Raw genomic sequence first — 21,723 nt, forward strand, 5'->3', positions numbered from 1 at the left:
ATCGAACCCCCAACCTCATGGTTCCTAGTTGGATTTGTTTCTGCTGCGTCATGACAGGAACTCCCTATTTGAGGTACTTGGCTTTAGCACCTGGAAGGACAGAGTTGTCGTCAGCTGAGATCTTCAGATAGATGAGGTTTGGGGTTGAGGGGTAGGATACAAAGTTTAGGAAAAAAAAAAGAAACTTCTGATAGAAATCCGATCTTGAGATTAGTTGGCATTTACCTGACGTTAATATTTGGTTAATGAGGTTTAGAGAATGTAAAAGGCTGTGTTATTTTTAAATAGTTTCTGTTAGTCATGGTAATGGCATTACTTCAGGGGATTTCACTGTTAACAACATGTGAGTTACTTGGGTTTCTAATTCCTAAGTCATAGAGCTCAGTCTGAGATGTGGAAGGTGTTCAGAAGATGTCGGTGTGGTGGATGCAGAGTGTGTTTGCTAGGTAACGTCCTCTGCTTCGGGTACCACCTGGACAGAGAAGCAGATGGAAACAGTCATTCCCACTTGGGAAGCCCTGTGCCTGTCATGGATGTGTCGGGAGATGTCTGTTGAACTTGTCTAGAGAAGATGTCTATCCTCCTGCCAAGGGATACTGTTCTTTAACTCAAGAAATGGAGTTGTGGGCGTTCCCCTCATGGCTCAGCAGTTAAAGAATCTGAGTGGTATCCATGAGGACGAGGGTTCGATCCCTGACCTCACTCCATGGGTTAAGCATCTGGTGTTGTCACTGCTGTGGCGCAGGTTTGACTCTGACCCGGGAACTTTCCCCCGCCGTAGGCATGAGCAAAAAAGAAAGAGTGAAAGAGAGAAAGGAAAGGAAGGAAGAAGGAAAGGAAAGAAATAGAGTCGTCGGTTGCTCTCGCCGTCTGGGGAGTGTGTGTCTCCCTGAGTAAATCTGCTTTTTCTCTTAAAAAAAAGAAATGGTGTTGTCTCTGCTTCCTAAAAACGTTGCGAGTATCTGTAACTAGCTCCTACTTAAAATCCCTCAGAGTCTGTGATACACACAGAGAAAGTCAGAAGACAAAGCACCGTGGCGGGTCAGTTGGCTATTTTCCCTAGACAGCAGTTGACTGTCATGCAAAAAAATTGGTGTAACCCAGATGGGAGAAATCGTGATGATTTTTACTCTGAAGTTTCCCACTGCACTTCTAAAGAAGTGAAAAATTGACCTTGCTCAAATACACACTCTGGGTCACTGTGTGCTTTTGAAACTAGACCTTTGTTCATTACTAAGGCTTATAATTTTTTCTTCCTTCTCAGTACTTATTTTTATAGCAGCCATCTAGCCGATGCTGCTAATAACTTCCTTGAAAGAGAAAGGGAGGTTCGGAAAGTCAAGAGGATGATCCTGAAAGTGTGTAATAGGAGATCTTTATTGGGGATGAATTTGGTTGTGATGTCAAACCAGCGATTTTGGTTGAACTATTATTCCCTCTTATCCGCTGTCAGTGCTCATTCATATTTAACAGCTTTCTTCCCAGTGACGGGGTTTGCTGTGCCTCCTGTCATCGTAGCTCTGATGTCCAGCTGACCACTTCATCTAGGAGTAGCAGGTTGGAGATGGTCACGTGCTTGCTGGGGTGCTCAGGTGACAGGGCTGCTGGGAAAGGCTCAACCGGCCAGAGACGTAGATCTGAGGCAGAAGACCAGTAGGGCTCATGTGCCAGCTTCAGACTGTTGCTTTAGCATCTGGCCTTGGACAGGTCAGCCTGGCCAGCCAAGTCAGCCCCAGGCTTGAGAAAAGCACTGTAGGGTAAAGAATGGGATCTAGGAGTTCCCGTCCTGGCGCAGTGGTTAATGAATCCAACTAGGAACCGTGAGGTTGTGGGTTCGGTCCCCGGCCTTGCTCAGTGGGTTAAGGATCCGGTGTTGCCGTGAGCTGTGGTGTAGGTTGCAGACGAGGCTTGGATCCTGCTTGGCTGTGGCTCTGGCATAGGCCGGCGGCCACAGCTCCAATTCAGCCCCTAGCCTGGGAACCTCCATATGCCGCGGGAGCAGCCCAAGAAATGGCAAAAAGACAAAAACAAACAAACAAACAAAAAAAAAAAAGAAAAGAATGGGATCTAATTACATAGAGTGGAAATGTGAGAAGAATGGCTTTTTATATCCCATTCTAACCCTTTCAGCTTTTCCTTTACTCTTCAAACTCTGTAGCTTCTTGGAGCTCCTGATTTACGAGGCACCAGGGCTTCCCCTTGCAACCCTAGCTGAGCATATACTACTACCCTTGAGGGACTGGTGAGCCTTTGACGGGCATAGGTTCCTTGGCGCATGTTTTTGGTTACCTGTGGAAACCAAGCTGCTCACTGCCAGCAGCACAGACAAGTAGTAAAGTTCCGGAGTTGTTTTTTCCTGTATTTGGGAGGAAAAAAAGCACTGTGAGGAATACCAGTCTTTTCATTGAAATACATTTTTAGAATGTTCTTGCCAAAAGGATTTAAACAAAGGCACCAACTTAGCAAGAGATGGAAGGCCTGCTGCTCAGCTGCCCAATCCAGTGGTTCCCCTGTTGATTAGTTTCTTAACCTTTTTTTTTTTTTTCTTTTAATTCTAGTAATGTGGAATTCATCCCACAACAAGAAAAATCTCTCATGGAATTTTTTTTTTCTGTCTTTTTGTCTTTTCCAGGGCCACACCCGAGGCGTATGGACGGACGTTCCCAGGCTAGGGGTCTAATCAGAGCTGTAGCCACCAGCCTACGCCAGAGCCACAGCAACGCGGGATCTGAGCTGAGTCTGCAACCTACACTATAGCGCGTGGCAATGCTGGATCCTTAACCCACTGAGTGAGACCAGGGATCGAACCTGCAACCTCATGGTCCCTAGTTGGATTTGTTAACCACTGAGCCATGATGGGAACTCCTCTCATGGATTTTTAAACTTTCCCTAGTGAAATGTTTTAACTGTCACGTGTGTCTAATTAGGAATTCTATCTTTTATCTCTAATTTTAGTGTAAGTAGGAAAGAAATATCAAAGACTAATGGTGCACTGTATTTAGCCAAACTTTCAGATCAAGATGAGCCTTTAGAAGTTTAGAGTTTAAGCGTTCCTGTCATGGCTCAGCAGAAATGAGCCTGACTAGCATCCATGAGGACGCAGGTTCAGTCCCTGGCCTTGCTCAGCAGGTTAATGGTTCGGCGTTGCCATGGTCTGTGGTTTAGGTTGCTGATGTGGCTCGGGTCTGGTGTGGCTGTGGCTGTGGCTGTGGCTGGCAGAGGCCCTGATTTGACCCTTAGCCTGGGAACTTCCATATGCCATGGGTGTGGCCCTAGAAGGACCAAAAAAAAAAAAAGTGTGTATGCGTTGGGTCATTTTGATGTACAGCAGAAGTTGATAGAACATTATAGATCAACTGTAATTTTTTTAAAAATCTAAAAAAGCCCATACACAGTCGGTTGCCAAAAATGTTAGCACTATGGTTAACACTCCTTCGCTGAAGGATCCCACACCAAATACAGAAAACATCCTCCTCAGTGCCTTTGGGACCGGTTCCATCCGAGTAAGCAGCACAGTGAAACCTAGGAGGACAGACGGAAGGACAGCATCAGCTTGCTGGGTTGAATTATCTCAGAGATGTTTTCTCGAATGCAAACCTAAATAGGTGTTTCCTCGAGTTCCTTCCATGAAACAAACAGGCTCATCATCTAGCCAGGCTGAGGTCTTCCTGCGCTAGAGGTGATGCTCTTACTATTGGCAATAATCTTTCTTTTTTGGGGGGTGGCAGCACCACCTGCAGCATATGGAGGTTCCTAGGCTAAGGGTCGAATCGGAGCTCCAGCCTCCAGCCACAGCCACCGCAACGCTGGATCCTTAACCCACTGAACAAGGCCAAGGATCGAACCTACATCCTCATGGATACCTGTTGGGTTTGTTACCGCTGAGCCACAACAGGAACTATGGCAATACTGTTTCTTGAATAAAGATCCCCCGTTATCTCCTTGAACCCTGGCATCGGAACTGTGAGGCAGGTGTTTTTATCCCCACTGAGAACTGGGGAGAGGGGAGATGAGGGAGCCCCTGCTATTGTGGTGAACGTTGGAACCGGCCCCCCTCTCTCTCCAGAGCCCGCGCTCTTCTCCACAGCACACGTTGCCTCTTGGGACTTAGCGAGGCTCCTTCTCAAACCACGCCTAAGGCACCCAGGCACTGTTTTCATTTCCTGCAAATGTAGACATGTCTTTATTTACACCACACCTCACTCTTCTAAGTACATACGAAGGAAAATATAATGAAAATATTTTAGTTAAGGTGTTCCTAAAACTTCATATTTCAGAGTCCAACTCTTCTATGTCATTTTTTGACCTCAATTAGTCCAGGCTCCTGTTTTTCTACCCGTATCATCTTCTCAGAAACTGTTTATTGAATGGGTGACTAAATCTGGTATTTTTTAGTTGATTTTTTAGAATTAAAGTATAGTAGGGAGTTCCTGTCGTGGCTCAGTGTTTAACGAATCCGACTAGGAACCATGAGGTTGCAAGTTCGATCCCTGGCCTTACTCAGGGAGTTAAGGATCCCACGCTGCCATGAGCTGTGGTGTAGGTCGCAGACCTGGCTCGGATCCAGCACTGCTGTGGCTCTGGTGTAAAGCTGGCAGCTACAGCTCTGATTTGACCCCCAACCTGGGATCCTCCATATGCCATGGGTGCAGCCCCGGAAAAGACAAAAATAAATAAATAAATAAATAAATAAATAAAGGATAGTTGATTTATAGTGCTGTGCCAGTTTCTGCTGAACAGCAGAGTGACCTAGTCGCACAAGTATATCATTCCCTTTCTCATGTTATCTTCCATCACGGTCTGTCCCAAGAGACTGGATAGAGTTCCCTGTGCTGTGCAGCAGGACCTCACTGCTTACCCATATGCTAAATGTCAGCGTTTGCATCTACTAATCCCGAACTCCCCGTCCACCCCACTCCCTGTCAGCTGTGGTGTAGGTCAAAGATGCAGCTTGGATCCTGTGTTGCTGTGACTGCGGCATAGGCTGGCAGCTACAGCTCTGATTTGACCCCTAGCCTGGGAACCTCCATGTGACACGGGTGCAGCTCTTTAAAAAAAAAAAAAAAAAAAAGATACTGGAATTCCAGTGGTAAGAGTGGGTTAAGGATCCTGCATTGTCACTGCAACAGCACAGGTCGCTGCTGTGGCTTGGGTTCAGTCCCTGGCCTGGGAACTTCCACATGCCTCAGGCACAGATGAAAAAAAAAAAATCCTGGAGTTTCCGTTGTGGTGCAGTGGCAATGAATCTGACTAGGAACCATGAGGTTTCGGGTTCGATCCCTGTCCTCGCTCAGTGGCTTCAGGATCTGGCGTTGCCATGAGCTGTGGTGTAGGTCACAGACGCAGCTCCTATCTCGTGTTGCTGTGGCTGTGGTGTAGGCTGGCAGCTACAGTTCCGATTTGACCCCTAGCCTGGGAACTTCCATATGCCATGGCTGTGGGCCCTAAAAAAGCAAAAAAAAAAAAAAAAAAGATCCTGAGGAGTAGGAGGTCCTGTCTCACTCGTGTTTGTTCTAGCAGCTGTGTCTGGCAAACAGTAAACATTGAAGTGCTTGACAGAATGACCGCACACTTACCAATTGCGAAGAAAGTAAAGATGATATTACCAACCAGGTTGTTAAGAAGAGGTTGACTGCAGTATTGAGAAGATCTGGGCCTAAAAACCAATACACCGGTCATACATTAATTTATTACTTATTAGAGGAAACAAACCCATGCTGTAAGTGTAGCACCAGAAGCCTACACTTGAGGGTTCATTTGGCTCTAGGCAACTCCTTTATCTTGAAAACCTTGATTCCTTTACCATGGCTACAAATTAATACTAGCATTAATAATACTATTGAGTTCTTAATATTCTTAATATTAAAAGTCCTTAATGTGAAGAGTTCTTAGTAGTTTTTTTTGGCCACGCCCATGTGTGAATTCCAATGCCAGATCCTTAACATGCTGTATCACAAGAGAGCTTGTTCTTAATACTCTTTTTTTTTTTTTTTTGCTTTTCGCTTCTTAGGGCCATATCTGCAGTATATGGAAGTTCCCAGGCTAGGGGTCAAATCAGAGGTACAGCTGCCAGCCTACACACAGCCTCAGCAATGCAGGATCCAAGTCGCGTCTGCAACCTATACCACAGCTCACGGCAATGCTGGATCCTTAACCCGCTGAGTGAGGCCAGAGATCAAACTCGCATCCTCACGCTTACTAGTCGGATTCGTTTCCACTGCACCACAACAGGAACTCCCACGTTCTTGATAGTCTTAGATGATGGACATTTTAAAAAATTCATGTTAATTTGATATTTTGGTGAAAAAAAAATTTTATGGAACGTCTAACCTTCTGGAGTAAGGAAGTATGCCACACAGCCTCTTAGAGTTGACGCTGGCCAGTTTGAATCAGGCTGATTACAAAGTGTCACCATTTCCGTTCCTTCCCCATCACTCAAGTGGATTCTGTTTTCAGATTTTTTTTTTAGAATTTTCACGTTTTGAGAACTACTGTTTATTTTGAATGTATCAAAGTTACATTTGCTTCATTTGCCCATTGCAAAGGGTATTAACTGTCTTTCCCGGCCAAGACTCATTTCTGACATAGAATCTAAAATACCAGATCAAACCATAATCTAGTCGTGTGTGCCTTTTCTGCCCTCAGCCTTGCAGACATTAGCTGATGCCAGGCAGTTGGGACTGGTCTCTAGGGAATTTTTTTTTTGTCTTTTTTTGTTGTTGTTGTTGTTGTTGTTGCTATTTCTTGGGCCGATCCCGCGGCATATGGAGGTTCCCAGGCTAGGGGTTGAATCGGAGCTGTAGCCACCGGCCTACGCCAGAGCCACAGCAACGCGGGATCCGAGCCGCATCTGCAACCTACACCACAGCTCACGGCAACGCCAGATCCTTAACCCACTGAGCAAGGGCAGGGACCGAACCCTCAACCTCATGGTTCCTAGTCGGATTTGTTAACCACTGCGCCACGACGGGAACTCCTCTAGGGAATTTATAAATTGCGCCATTGGTGGCTTCATTGTCTCCCATTTAACGATTTATTCTACTGGAAGAAACAACCGCTGGTGAAGACGTACACTCAGTCTGCCCAAATCCCAGCTATCCTCTTGCCGTACTGAGATTTCTGGCTTTCACAGTGGTGGAGCAGGTGACTACCATTGATAAGCGGGGCAAAACAATGGGGCAGGCTGCAATTAAACACATCACAGGAATGGCAGAGAGCACCGGACCCATCTCCGCAGGTAAGCAGGCATGCCAGGCCACCAGGTGAGAGCACTCACCACTCACCTTAGCAGAACGTAGAACTGGAGCATCAGAATGGTGATCCCAGACAGGAACACAGTCACTTGGCTGCATGGGACAGAGTGAGTTTCATTTTATATTGCTTTTTCAGTGATAAAATGGCTTTAAGAAACCAAAGTCAAGATTTCCCTGGGGGCTCAGTGGGTAAGGATCCCGTGGTGTCACTGCTGTGGCTCTGGTTGCTGCCATGGTGTAGGTTTCATCCCCGGCCAGGAACTTCCATGTGCCGTGGGTGAGGCCAAAAAAGGAAAGAAGGAAACCAAATTCAGGTTCTGTTTCATGATAACGATACATCAAACCACAGAAATAAAGGTTTAAACATGGCAAAGAGGAATTGAGATCCACTGCATTAGAGCAAAATTATGTCTCATAGTACCTCACTGAAATAATAGTTACCATTTCTTGAGCTCCCCGTGTGTAGCAGGCACTGTTGATGTTGGTCCCTGAGGAACCCTGAGGACCTTGACTTCTTTACCATGGCTGTAGATTAATGCCTTAAGACAACCCACAAGTAACAGTAAGTTATTCATGTCTGTAATTAGCAGACGAATGTGCCACACGTTGTTTCACTTTCTCACTGAATATGCACCCAGTCCTGTGAGGTGGGACCATGGTTTCCCATTTTATGAATCGGGAAGCGGGGGTTCTGAAAGGTTAAATGTCCGAGGATAAACACCTGGAAGTAGAAAGTGGTAGAGCTACAGTCTGAACCAGATCTGAGGGCTCACCACGCCCCTGTGCTCTGCTGGCTCTGCCTCAGCCAGAGGGTTCCTGCTGAGTAAGTAATAAGCCGAGAATTAGCCTACCTGCCACAACTTACACAGCTAGAGGAAGGCTGCGGTTATCACTCAGACGTTTTTGAAATTCTTTTGCAATTACATGTACATGGTTTCCAGGCATACAGGAAAATCTTCCTCCTTAACTAACAGTTCCTTTCACTGTAAACTGTTATTCACCTTCATTATTTGTTTTATCAATTGGATTTAGCACAGAGCGATTCTAGGGTATTCATAGAAATCAAATCACCCCTCCAAAGACAAAGATTTATCCCCAGGGAAGGTACTCAGAAAAACAAGCAATTTCAGGAGTTCCTTTCGTGACTCAGTGGGTAACAAACCCGACTAGGATCCATAAGGATGTGGGTTTGATCCCTGGCCTCACTCAGTGGGTTATGGACCGGGCGTTGCCATGAGCTGTGGTGTAGGTCACAAATAGAGCTCAGATTCCGTGTTGTTGTGGCTGTGGCTGTGGTGTAGGCCAGTGGCTACAGCTCTGATTCAACCAACCCCTGGCCTGGGAACCTTCATATGCTGCAGGTGCGGCCCTAAAAAAAGGCAACTTCAAGATATACCCCCAGACTATTTAAAGCAATGACAAATTGTTAGAACAGAGTTAAATATTTAAGGTTACTATTTTTAAAGTAATAGCATCCATTTAGAGGTTAAATCTGAGGGGTTGTAAAGTCAGTCATGTTAACAGTTGGCCAGCATATTTAATTATGTTGAGCATTCTGAAGTGTGACAAGAAAAGCCTTACTTTTTTTTCTAACTTAATGTTTGTGGGTTTTTTCTTTTCTTTTCTTTTCTTTTTTTTTTTTTTTTTTTGCTTTTCAGGGCCATACCTGCGGCATATGGAGGTTCTCAGGCTAGGGGTTGAATCGGAGCTACAACTGCCGACCTGTGTCACAGCCCCAGCAATGCAGGATTCAAGCCGCATCTGTGACATCAGCTCATGGCAATGCCAGATCCTTAACTCACCGAGTGAGGCCAGGGACTGAACCCACAACCTGATGGTTCCTAGTCGGATTCATTTCTGCTGTGCCACAATGGGAACTCCAAAACTTCAGTGATTTTAAAATGGGAAGTAAATTTTACTTTAAGACAGCCTCAGGAAGAAAGGAACGTTTTGGTCCCAGGGGGCTGGGGGGGGGACACTTACAGCCGGAGCTGATGCAATCTTGGCAGCCAGCAGTGCAGGCGATATGCTGAGTGAGCCAGACAGAAGTGAATCATGCTGAGCCTGATCCTGGAGCACCTGGCGCAAGGCAAGGAGGACCCGCAACGGTCGTGTTAGCGCCGAGGCCTTGGCCTGCCCAGGCCCCCTTCCTACACAGGAAGCCTACAGGGGCACAGAGCAAGTACTCTCCCCCAAGAGGGACAGATCCTTGTTCTTTCAAAGCCACTCCAGGCTATGATAGGAGCTCATGGTAACTTAATTCTTCTAGGGCTTTCAGGGTCTAAAGTTGGCTGTGTTAACATTGAGTCAATGGAATGGAGCTGGATACCCGAGACAGGTCATGAATGTGGAAAGAGAGAAAGCTTCCTTTAAGCTGAGCGATCAGCTTCCTCCAGCCCCTTCCTCAGCCCTTCCCCGGGGAAACCTGAGCTTATCCCCAAGGTCAGGGAAGGGCTTCAGGCTCTTTGTTCCATCTTTCTACACAGCTTCCTTGGGGACCTGTACCTCCCCCTTGCAGCCTTACCGTTTTCTTCCTGCTCACAGCTTAATCTCCCTTGGGGAAGGGTACCAGGAGCTTGAGATGGGTGGGGCTGGAACAGACTCGAGACTCCAGCTGAACCCAGCCCCTCCACCGCAGTTCTTGAGAACCTGCTCAGTAGCCCCAGATATCCTGATTTCCCAGGGGGCCTAGGGTACATCACCCCGTAATAACCACAGGTACTTTGCATGGGGGTTAGGGGATGGCACACGCAACATCCCACTGTACCCTGGCCCCACTGGGAATCCTGGTATCCCCTTGGGATGATCTTTGAAAAGTAGGACACTTAAGTCATTCTCACCCATGAACTCGTTTTTAAAAAACAAGTGGAACCTTGGGGAACATTATTGACTCTTCTCTTCCCTGTTAACGGTTACCAGTGACCTTGTGACCCCTGCCACTGAAGTAGGCCTCAAATATTTACTGAGTAACTGTCTCCTGATTTCCAGTCCGACTGACTTATACATAAATCAAAGCTCTCTTTACTTTGCGACAGGCCCTCCTGTCTTGTTTTGTCCCTTCCAGTCCATCTAGCAGCATCACCGTCATCACCATTCCTTTGAGCCCTGTGCCAGCCAATGGGATACACTTTTTGCCATATCCTGTCATTGCCTCCGTTTCAGAGGTGAGGAAACTTAAGACACAGAGTTAAGTGACCAGGTCAAGGTCGTACAACCATATAAGAGCTTTTAAACACTCATGTGACCTTTTTCTTTTTTGAACATTGTTTTTCTAGAACCCTCTTGTCCCTCAGTTGCTCAGAAACCTTCAAAGTTGCCTTCTGTTTAAGGGATTAAAGCTCATATTCCTCAGCTCCTCACCCGGGAGGACCTGTTTCCAGTCTACCCGGCTCCAGCCAATCTCCCCTTTCTCTTGTTGGTGAGAGAGCCTAGAGGTCAGGACACCTAATGTTGCAGGAAGGGGACCCTTTCCAGGCCCTGAGCGTGAGCTCTTGTAAAACACTTGGAGAGGAGACACACATGCTGACAAAGCAAAAGACTTTATCGGGAGGGGCGCCGGGGCAGAGAGCAGCAGGGCGAGGGAACCCAGGCGAGCTGCTCCACCCCGCGGCTCGTGGCCTCTGGTTTTATGGGAATGGGGCCAGATTGTTTCTGGCCCATCAGTCATCTTGCCTGGCCCGTAGTTGGTCTGGTTCAGGGTCTTTCCTGGAGGGGCACACCCCTCTCAGCCCAGACAGACTCCAACACCAAGGATTCTGGGGGGGGTGGTCATCTCCTCCTCCTGTTGGCCCCTCCCACGTCCTCCCAGTTAGTCTTCAGGGCAGCCCCACGTTCCTTTTCAGGGTCTCCTTCTATGGGACAGCTCAGGCAAGCAGCTGTTAGACTGCCTGGCCAAGGTGGGTGGTTTCCGTCAACTCTCCCTAACACTAATTCTAAGCCCTGGTTCTGCCGTTCACTAACTTTGTCCATGAGAGAGTAAAATTTGAGCAAAAGTAGGTTCATCAACCTAGCAGGTTGGGTCTGAGCACCATTGGGTTATAGATTAATGGCCTGACACAGGTCTTTCGAGTGTTGGCAAGTCTTAGGAGTACACAGTGAGGTGTTTTATAACTAATTTCCAGTTCATTCTCATTATTTCTTCTTTGGGATATTTGTAATAGTGAAAAATTAGATAAACCTAAATGACCAATGATCGATGATTAACTAGAAAAACTAAATATCTAACAGTAGCTTATTACTTGGAACAGACTTAAGTGCCTTTGGCCATTTTTTTTCCTTTTATGGTGAGAATTAAATGATAATGTGCATTCAAGTAGTGTGTAAGTTGGAAGGTGTACAAATGTCAGTTGTTTATTACCACTCATTACATTTCTACATTAATTGTAAAAATATTTCAGTCTCTACAAGTAATTGTGCAAAAGTTCCCCGAATGCTTTGAGCAGTTTGGCATCATTGGAATTATGTTTGTTTTGTTTTATTGGCTACCCCTGCGGCATATGGAAATTCTTGGGCCAGGGATCATACTTGTGCCACAGCAGCGACTCAAGCCACTGCGGTGACAACACCGTATGTCCTTAACCCACTATGCCACAAGGGAACTCCTTGAATTATAAGTACTCCCAGTTATTAATTTGGATATATAAGAATACTTTTAAAAACTTAACAATAGCAAGAGTATTTTATTTATTGATAGTTAATGGAGGGTTCTTATTAAAGAGATAATTAGGACTGAGTGATCTGAGTTGGAGATAGAAAGGTTCACCGAGTCCCAGCACAAAGAATGAAAAAGACCCCCACCGGGAGTTCGCATTGCTGCACAGTGGAAATGGATCCGACTGTCATCCATGAGGATGCAGGTTCAATCCCTGGTCTCACTTAGTGGGTCAGGGATCCCGCCTTGCCATGAGCTGTGGTATAGGCCACAGACACAGCTCGGATCCCCAAATTGCTGTGGCTGTGGTATAGGCTGGCAGCTGTAGCTCAGATTTGACCCCTGGCCTGAGAACTTCCATATGCCAAGGGTGCAGCCCTAAAAAGGAAAACAGCAACAACAAAAACCACACTGTGATACATTGTTACGGCATTTCAGAGCCATAGGGATGAAGAGAATGTGCTTTAAATCTTCAAAAAAGAAAAAGCAGGCTAAGGAGTTCCCTAGGGCCTAGCAGTTAAGGATCTAGTGTTGTCACTGCTGTGGCTCAGGGCACTGCTGTGGCATGTGTTCAGTCCTTGGCCAGGGAGCTTGTGCATGCTGCAGATGTGGCCAAAAAAAAAAAAAAAAAGAAGAAGAAGAAAGCAGATTACATGAAAACAAGAATCAGAACGGCATTAGACTAATAGCAGTATTAGATGCTAGAAAACAATGAAGAATGCATTCATAATTTTAAAAGAAAATAATTCCAGCCTAGAATTCTCTCAGTTAAGGAAGAACAAATTTATTTTCTGTGTGCCCTTTTTTATGAAGCTACTAGAAAAATGAGGAAGTAGAACAAAAGAGACAGTGACATGGTTCTAAGAAAGAGGGGATCAGGAGAGAGATGAAAAAGATTTCAGGATGACAGATACACAAAGGATTAGAGATTTTTAGTCCAGGTAGAGAAAGAGATTTCCAGAAGAAAAAGCCTCCAGGAAAAAAAAATAGATTCAATAGAGTAATAATGGTAATAACCATTTGAAATAGTGATAACCATTTGAAATTGATTTTTCGAAGATCAAGAAGAGTTGAATTATAGCAGCACGATATGCAGCATTAATATCAGCTCTATTCATAGTGGGTTCATCACTTGCCTTAAGCCATTTTACATGGAATACGTGTTTTCTGCCTCATTTAATCCTCATAGTAATCATGAGGTAGGTGCTATTATTTTTCTCTGTTTTAAGATTGAAAAAAACCAGAACTAAAGGAAGGTTAGGCTGGGGTTAAATCGCCCAAGGTCATCTAGCGCCTGTTAGTACCGGAGCTGTGATCTGAACGCGGACAGCCTGATTTCAGAGCAGAGGTTTGTAACTGCTGTGCTCTACAGGCCGGAGGTTGGAGGATGCTTTTTTGTGGACTCTGACCAGTCCCAGGGGAAAAGCCTGAGCTACTAACAGCCAGATTACCATACGTACGGAAGCCCTACCTGTCCACTTTGAACTTTCTGTCAGCTCTTTGAAGGAAATTGAAAGTATATCATTAATACTGGTAGAGAAATGAGAGGCTAATGCATTAGTGAAACAGCAGAATGCCATAAAAAAGGCACATTCAGAGGACAGAGGTCTTAAAAATTGGTTATGAGAGCAGAATTGCAAAGCTCGGTGGGTTAGAGGATGAATTTTTTTTTTTTTAATTGTCTTTTTAGGTCCGCACCCACCGCATATGGAGATTCCCAGGCTAGGGGTCGAATAGCAGCTGTAGCTGCCGGCCACAGCCACAGCAACGAGGGATCCGAGCCATGTCTGCGACCTGCACCCCAGTTCACGGCAATGCCGGATCCTTAACCCACTGAGCTTGGCCAAGGATACTAGTCAGGTTCGTTAACCACTGAGCCACACAGGAACTTCTAGAGGATGAATTTGAGCCTATTTAGAAATTAGAGCATGAAGACAAGAGGTGGAAATAGAAGAGAAAGTGTATGAAAATTAGAAGACTGGTCCTGGTGCTTCTGAATCACAGGCATTTCCAAAGAGAACAGAGAAAATGGAAGGTAGAAGATTGTCTGTGAAATACTTCAAGGACATTTTACAGAACTGAAGGTTATGAGTTCTGAGGCTGAAAGGGCCTGCTCAGGGCCCAGCACAGTGAGTGGAAATAGAGCCACACTGGAGGACATCCCTGCACAATTTCAGAGTCCTGGGGACAAAGAGAAGATCTCATCAGCTTCAAGGGAGAAAAAATACAGGCCACCTTAAGAGGATTCCAGAATTACTGGAAATGAGTTTGGGTTTCTCACTATGAGCACTGCAGTCTAGAAGCAGTGCTTTCAAACCCTAAGAGAAGGAATTCCCGTTGTCGCTCAGTGGTTACGAACCTGACTAGTATCCATGAGGATGCAGGTTCGATCCCTGGCTCTGCTCAGTGGGTCAGTGGGTTAAGGACCTAGTGTTGCTACACCTGTGGTTTGGGTCTCAACTGCGGCTCAGATCTGAAGATTAGCTTTCATACACCGTCACTATTCTCTCCAACGTCCCAGATACGTAGCCGGAGGGTAGTGCGGGTGTATGAGCTAATCTTCATAGATCATAACATTGAATAAATTAAGAAATGTGCATTATAAGCACATAGGACAGAATTATGGTCGAGTCGACCAGCAGAAATAGCTGTGAAAGTTTAAAAGTGGTCGCCTCTTAGGGATTTGAATAGATGGATTGGTGATGAGGTATGGTCAGTGACTCTTGGTTCCCCTGTGGGCCTTTGGTCACACTTTGATTTCTAAATCTATATATGTGAATGCATTTAATAAAAATTTATAGTAATTTTTTTTTCTTTTTTTTCGCCATACCCGTGGCATGTGGAAATTCCAGGGCGAGGAATCGAACCTGTGCCACAGCAGTGACAATGCCGGATCCTTCACCCAACGAGCGACCAGGAACTCCTAAAATTTTTTAATTAATTGCCTTGCATTACTTCATTAGGGTTATGGAAAAATTAAATGGAATAATTGATGTGAAAAGTCTGTAAAATGTTAGTACTCAGTTGAAAGTGATAATATGATCATGCTAAGAGGCAAAATACTACTTTTTGGGGAGTTCCTTTTGGCAGATGACAGTGTCACTGTATCTGTTAGCCAGGCCCACAACAGCGCATTCACAAAACAATGAACATTCACTTTTGCTTTCGAGTCTAGGCTGTGGGTTTGCTGATCTCATCCAGGCTCAACCGACCTCACCTGGACTTGCACGCTCATCTGCGCAGGTTGTCTGGTTTGGCCAGTCTAGGTTGGCTTCAGCCACGTAGCTGACACCAGCTCCCTCTTGCTCGTCCTGTCATCCTCCAGCAGGCTGGCCTGGGCTTGTTTTCCTGGCAGGGGCAGGAGTCCAAAAGAGAGCCTCGAAGGCCTGGGCTCGGAACTGGCGCATTTTCCCGCCTGCCATGTTGTTGTGGTCAAAGCAAGTCACAGAGTGTGGGAAGGAGACTCCACCCCTTTATGGTGAGAGCTGCAACTTCACATTGAAAAGGAAGGGAAGAGCAGCGGGCCAGCTTTTTTTCCATCTAATTTGGAATGAGACCATGGAAGGACATCAAAAGACCTGTAACTGAGCGTGCTTTCTTTTTCCTTTGCAGACACTAAAAGAGGGGTCGGAGGTTTCCGTTTAGATCAGCAACTTCAAATTCTCAGCATGGAAAACTCAGAGAGGACGGAAGTGGTTCTCCTTGCTTGTGGCTCCTTTAATCCTATCACTAATATGCACCTCCGGCTGTTTGAGCTGGCCAAGGACTACCTGAATGGAACAGGTAGGAAGAGTAACCAAAAGCAATAGTGGGGTTCAGGATACATGGCCCCAAACCATGGCCCCTGGGCATATTGGATTTTGTTTGTGTGTTTCATTTTTGGCCACCCCACAGCATATGCAGCTCCCGGGCCAAGGGTCAGATCCAGGCCACAGTCGAGACCCAGGCCACAGTCGAGACCCAAGCCACAGCCGCAGTGTTGGGCCGGGGATCCAACTCACATCCCAGTGCTCCCAAAACCCTTCGGATCCTGTTGTGCCACAGCAGGAGCTCCACATATGGGATATTTTAAGCTGAAGGTTTTTGATAAAACAGCAGAAGCAGGATGGTCACTGTGACCTCCTCCTCTCTGCACCCACCTTCCCTGAAGTGGGTCGTGAAACATGCCTGTGAGAGGCACCCTCTTGAAGCAGGGGAAAGGAGCGTCCTTCTCCCTGAAGACGAAGGGCTGCCTAGTGCCCAGGCCTTGTCGAATTCCCCTGAGTTTGCCATGCTTGCTTCACACCCTGTCATGTTTCCCCACGACTGTCACTGGTCATCCAAGCCAGCACAAAAATATTTAGGTTTAGGGGTCATTTCTTGGGGTCATTTCTTTATGAAGGCTCCTGTGTCACAGAAATTTTGTTTGTTTTGTTACAGAAATCTTATATTGAGTAAATATGCATGCTTTTCTCCTATTTATTTGTCTTTGTCAGTTTCACACCCAGCCAGGGCCCCTAAGAGGGTGGAGGGAAACTTTTTCTCCCTGACACAAACACAGATCTGTTTTGTTTCGTTCCATAAAGGATCATGCTGTATGCCGATACGTAGGTGGAGGGGTGCTCAGATGCAGTAATAAGCAGGCACCTAAAGCAAAAAATGGATATATTTTGCCCGTCGCATTTGACACAAGTTTTAAAACTTGATAATGTCAGCTATCAGACGTTGAGGAAGGAGTGGGCTCTTGTATATACACATGGATCAAGGCTTATTACAAGGCAGTGTGCTGATATCAAGCACAACGTAAACTGCGGAGGAGCGGAGAGTCGGTGTTTGGCGGGTATTGAGATGTCGTTGGGAGACGTCGAAAGTTCCGGGGGTGGGAGGTGGTAACGGTGGTCAGCGTATCGTACCACAGACTGGTTGCAGTGGTAAATTTTATGGAGTTCCCTGGTGGCCTAGCAGTTGAGGATCAGATGTTGTCACCATGCGGCGCAGGTCACTACCGTGGTACGGGTTCGATCCCTGGCCTGGGAACTTATGTCTGCCGCAGGTGCAGCCAAAATAAATAAATAAATGTAAATTTTATTTTATGTATATGTTGCCACAATTAAAAACAAATAGACCAGAGTTCCCGTTGTGGCGCAGCGGAAACAAATCCGACCAGGAGCCATGAGGTTTCGGGTTCGATCCCTGGCCTTGCTCACTGGGTTAAGGATCTAGCATTGCTGTGGCTGTGGCGTGGGCTGGCGGCTACAGCTCCGATTGGATCCCTAGCCTGGAAATCTCCATTTGCCACGAGCACGACCCTGAAAATCGCAAAACAAACAAATGAACCTGGAAGTTCTCATTGTGGCTCAGTGGGTTAAATACCCAACATAGTGTCCATGAGGCCCGGGAACTTCCATTTGCTGCGAAAAAAATTTGGGGTGAAAAACAAATAAGTAAATGAATCCGAATCCCTTTTAAAAAAGGAGGGGGTGGGAGTTCCCATTGTGGCACAGTGGAAATGAATCTGACTAGTAACCATGAGGTTGTGGGTTCGCTCCGTGGCCTCGCTCAGTGGGTTAAGGATCTGGTGTTGCCGTGAGCTGGGAACCTCCATATGCTACTGGTACGGCCCTAAAAAGAAACAAACAAACAAAAAACAGGGGTATCTGTAATGATAAAACCATACTGATGGTAATATTTCCTGTGCATAAAACCTAATTTGTTATACCTCATATCAAATCCAATTCTTTACCCAGGAAAATATAAAGTTATCAGAGGCATAATTTCTCCCGTCGGGGATGCATATAAGAAGAAAGGACTCGTCTCTGCCCATCACCGAGTTATCATGGCCAAACTCGCCACCAAGAACTCAAAATGGGTGGAAGTTGATACATGGGAAAGTCTTCAGGAGGAGTGGGTGGAGACTGCCAAGGTGCTGAGGTATTGACGCTCAAGCCTTGTCGGTTCTGAGGAAAGGGGTTGGGGGCTTTGGTGGCTTTCGCCACATCTTGGTCCTTCCTGTGTCCGTGAGGACACACGTCTGCAAGACTGTTTGGGGAAGGCTTAGGCTGTGCCCTCCCTATGGGAGGCTATGACATCACTGCAACACAGGGATGGGGCGTGGGGGTTGCTTAGCCCTTAGGTCTTTCACTGTGTTTTGAGATGTTTGCCTGTTTGGTAACTGTGTGGGTCCCTGTTCAAGAGTAGAGAAAGCATGTCTGGCCCGCCTCTGCCCCAAGGGAGAAAGGCGAGTTTGTACCCATGTTATTGTCGATCTTAAGTATAAACGATAAACAGATCATTTAAGGAAGAGAAGCCTTAACCATGAGGTTGTGGATTCGATCCCTGGCCTCATTCCGTGGGTTAAGGATCCACTGTTGGCGTTGATCATAGAGAGACCTGGGATTGTGTGCTGCTTCCGTGACAGCCTATGGGGTGGTCACAAATCTGCTGTGCTCAGAACTCTCTGAAGCAGTTCTGGGTTAAGGACTCAGAAACCAGAATGGGAGTTCCTGTCATGGTGCAGTGGTTAACAAATCTGACTAGGAACCATGAGGTTGCGGGTTCAATCCCTGGCCTTGCTCAGTGGGTGTTGCTGTGAGCTATGGTGTAGGTTGCAGACGCGGCTCGGAGCCTGCGTTGCTGTGGCTCTGGCATAGGCTGGTGGCTACAGCTCTGATTCGACCCCTAGCCTGGGAACCTCCATATGCCACGGTAAGCGGCCCTAGAAAAGGCAAAAAGACAAAAAAAAAATAAAAGTAAAAGAAAAAAAGAAACCAGAATGGGTAACATTTAATTATTACTTAATGTTGTGTTGAGTATAAAACACCAGGACCTTCCAAAAAAGACCTTTCTCTCTAATGTCTAAGAGTTCTTAACCTTCTGGTTCTAGCCATATCCATCAGGGTTCAAATAGGAAGCAGAAACCATTATGAGTATTCTAAGCAGAAAGGGATTTTCGGTGCTCGTCCGAAAATGTTGAAAGGGCTGGAAGAGTGGAAGCAGTGGTTTGTGTCAAGGTCACGTCTCCTTGGCCACAGCGGGAGTTAAGAAAACTGTTCCTGCTTTTGCTTCCACTGATGCTGTTACACTGTCCCAGTCTTCCCATGTTGGTGCCTGGACAATGGAGTAGAGTCTGGCCGCCAGGCTTACACAGAAGGGACGACTTGTCAGGTCCCCAGCCTTGCTTCCGGCTCTCACAAGTGAATCTCATCAGCGGAATCTCAGTGACGCCCGGAACCTGCCTCTGAGGACCTCTGGCAAAAGTGTTCAGGGTAGGATTGAACACAGCCAGCAGCCAACACCTAGCACGGCGACTTGAGAGAAGACAGTGTCCTCTGTTTGTCGCCCAGAAGTTCTCCCATCAGAGACCAGACTCCAGGGTCCCCCACCTTGCCCCGCCTTCTCTGGCTCCATAGCAGCCTTACTGTCCATTACATGTTCAACTCAGCGATTCAAGAGAGAGGGTGTGGCTCATCAGGTTAAGGATCTGGCACTGTCACTGCTGTAGCTCAGGTCACTGCAGTGGTGCAGGTTCAAATTCCCAGCCCAGGAACTTCACATGCCTCAGGATTTGGCCAAAAAAAAAAGGGGGGGGGGTGAAGGGATTATAAGCACTAAGGACCTAGAGTTGGCGCCTACAGGTGTGGCTCATGTTCCGTGGGGACCTGCATACTTGTAAAGCCATGGACATCTTGCTGCCTGCCCAGAGGACACTGTACAAACCCTGCCTGTGGCCCCTGTGGTCTCTTCCTTTTAGGCTTTGGGCACTTGTCACCCTCTAGGACCTAATCCTTGGCATTGGGGTCTTCATTACTAGGCCAGGCCACACTCTTTAGTGGTCAAGGGAATGGGCGCTGGAACCAGACTGATGTGGTTCACATCCTGGCTTGGCCACTTACAAGCTAAATGACCTTGGGCGCATTGGTCAGTGTCCTCCTCTATCAATAGGGGTGGCAATTCTGATGTAATGCTGGCAGTAGTATAGTTGCTTCATAGTAACCAAAACATTCACTCAGCCACTTTGTTACTGAATGCCTCCTGTGTCCCAGAGACTCTGCCAGGAGCTGGAGTTGCCAACTCTAAGCCTTCACTTCCTCTCCATTGTGGGAATGATAATAATATGATTACGGCATGTCGACAATATTTAATTAAATCATCCATGCAAAGGGTTTAGTGTAGTGGTTAACACATAATAAATAATCAAGGTTGGGAGTTCCCGACGTGGCGCAGCATAAACGAATCCGACTAGGAACCAAGACGTTGAGGGTTTGATCCCTGGCCTCGCCCAGTGGGTTAAGGATCTGGCGTTTCTGTGAGCTGCTGTGTAGGTCGCAGACATGGCTCGAATCTGGTGTTGCTGTGGCTATGGTGTAGGCTGGCAGCTGTAGCTCTGATTAGACCCCTAGCCTGGGAACCTCCATATGCCGCAGGTATGGCCCTAGAAAAGACAAAAAAGAAAAAAATTTCAAGGTTGGTGTTTTCTTGTGGTGCAGCGGGTTTAGGATCTGACGTTGTCATAGCATTGGCTCAGTGGCATGGTTCTATCCCTGCCCAGGAACTTCCACCTGCCTTGGGTGCAGCCAAAAAAAATAAATAAATAAATCAGTGTTAACTCTTGTTATTATGACTCAGGCACATACAGCTTAGAATAAGAATAGCTACCATTTGCTGTGCTCCCAGGATTTTTTTTTTTGCTTTCCATTCTTTTTTTTTTTTTTTTTTTTGGCCATGCCTGCAGCACATGGAAATTCCCAGGCTAGGAATCGAATTCAAGCCACAGCAGTGCTCCAAGCTGCTGCAGTGACAATTCTGGATCCTTAACCCACTGCATCACAAGGGAACTCCAACCTCGCTTTCCATTCCTGGCAGCCATAGCCAGTGCCCAGGGCTATAGTGTACTGGCTAGCACCCATCCTGACTTAGCAGTACTGAGTACAGGAAGACATCATTCTGACTCGACAGGCATTGTGTGGACCTGTGGTTAAATGTGTTTAATTCAGAGTTCCTGTTGTAGCTCAGTGGTAACGAATCCAGCTAGTATCCATGGGGATGCAGGTTCGATCCTTGGCCTTGCTCAGTGGGTTAAGGATCCAGCATTGCCCTGAGCTGTGGTGTAGATCACAGATGTGCTCAGATCCCACGTAGGTGTGGCTGTGGTGTAGGCCAGCAGCTATCGCTCAGATTCAACCCCTAGCCTGGGAACTTGCACGCCAGGAGTGCGGCCCCCTGCCCCCCAAAAAAGGCGGGAGGGGGGTTAATTCATCTCCCAACCTTTAACATTGTATGAGAGGCTCTTAGGTGTCTCCAGAGGGATGACATCTCAGTGGAGCACTGGGAGAAAGAGAAACATTCTATTCCTTTGTTATTTTATAGGCACCATCAAGAGAAGCTAGAGGCCAGTAGCTGTGATCACCAGCAGGATTCACCTGTACTGAACAGGCCAGGACGGAAGAGGAAGTGGACTGAACAAAGACAAGATTTTAGTCAGAAGAAATCCGCAGAGCAAACAAAAACAAAAGGTCTGTGTATTTTACCAGGACCTACCAACGAGAGCTGATAAGACTCTAGGGCTGGAGTTCCCCTTGTGGCTCAGTGGGTTATGAACCCAACTAGTATCCATGAGGATGTGGGTTTGATCTCTGGCCTCCCTAAGGATCTGGTGTTGCTGTGGCTGTGGTGTAGGCTGGCAGCTGCAGCCCCGATTGGACCCCTAGTCTGGGGACTTCTATATGCTGCGGGTATGGCCCTGAAAAGACTCTGGGGCTGAGCAAACCCACTTTGTATTTTCTTTTCATATTGAGTGGGGGGCTGCCTGGAACATGCCCCCTCTTAGTTTCATGATGAGAG

The 21,723-nt window shown here is 46.6% G+C and overlaps 1 protein-coding gene across 6 annotated transcripts in view; it reads left to right on the forward strand.

The window, feature by feature from the left end:
• Positions 1-21,723, forward strand: part of NMNAT1 (nicotinamide nucleotide adenylyltransferase 1) — a 34,269-nt gene that overhangs the window by 9,468 nt on the left and 3,078 nt on the right. For all 6 annotated transcript variants that reach the window (XM_047791685.1, XM_047791681.1, XM_047791684.1 and 3 more), the window contains 3 exons: positions 15,517-15,687; positions 17,631-17,814; positions 21,250-21,395. In XM_047791685.1, the coding sequence (XP_047647641.1) occupies positions 15,573-15,687; positions 17,631-17,814; positions 21,250-21,395 (445 nt within the window). In that variant the 5' untranslated portion in view covers positions 15,517-15,572. The remainder of the gene's footprint in view (positions 1-15,516; positions 15,688-17,630; positions 17,815-21,249; positions 21,396-21,723) is intronic.

Source organism: Phacochoerus africanus, chromosome 8 (genome assembly GCF_016906955.1).
Source record: "Phacochoerus africanus isolate WHEZ1 chromosome 8, ROS_Pafr_v1, whole genome shotgun sequence".
Lineage (NCBI taxonomy): Eukaryota > Metazoa > Chordata > Mammalia > Artiodactyla > Suidae > Phacochoerus > Phacochoerus africanus.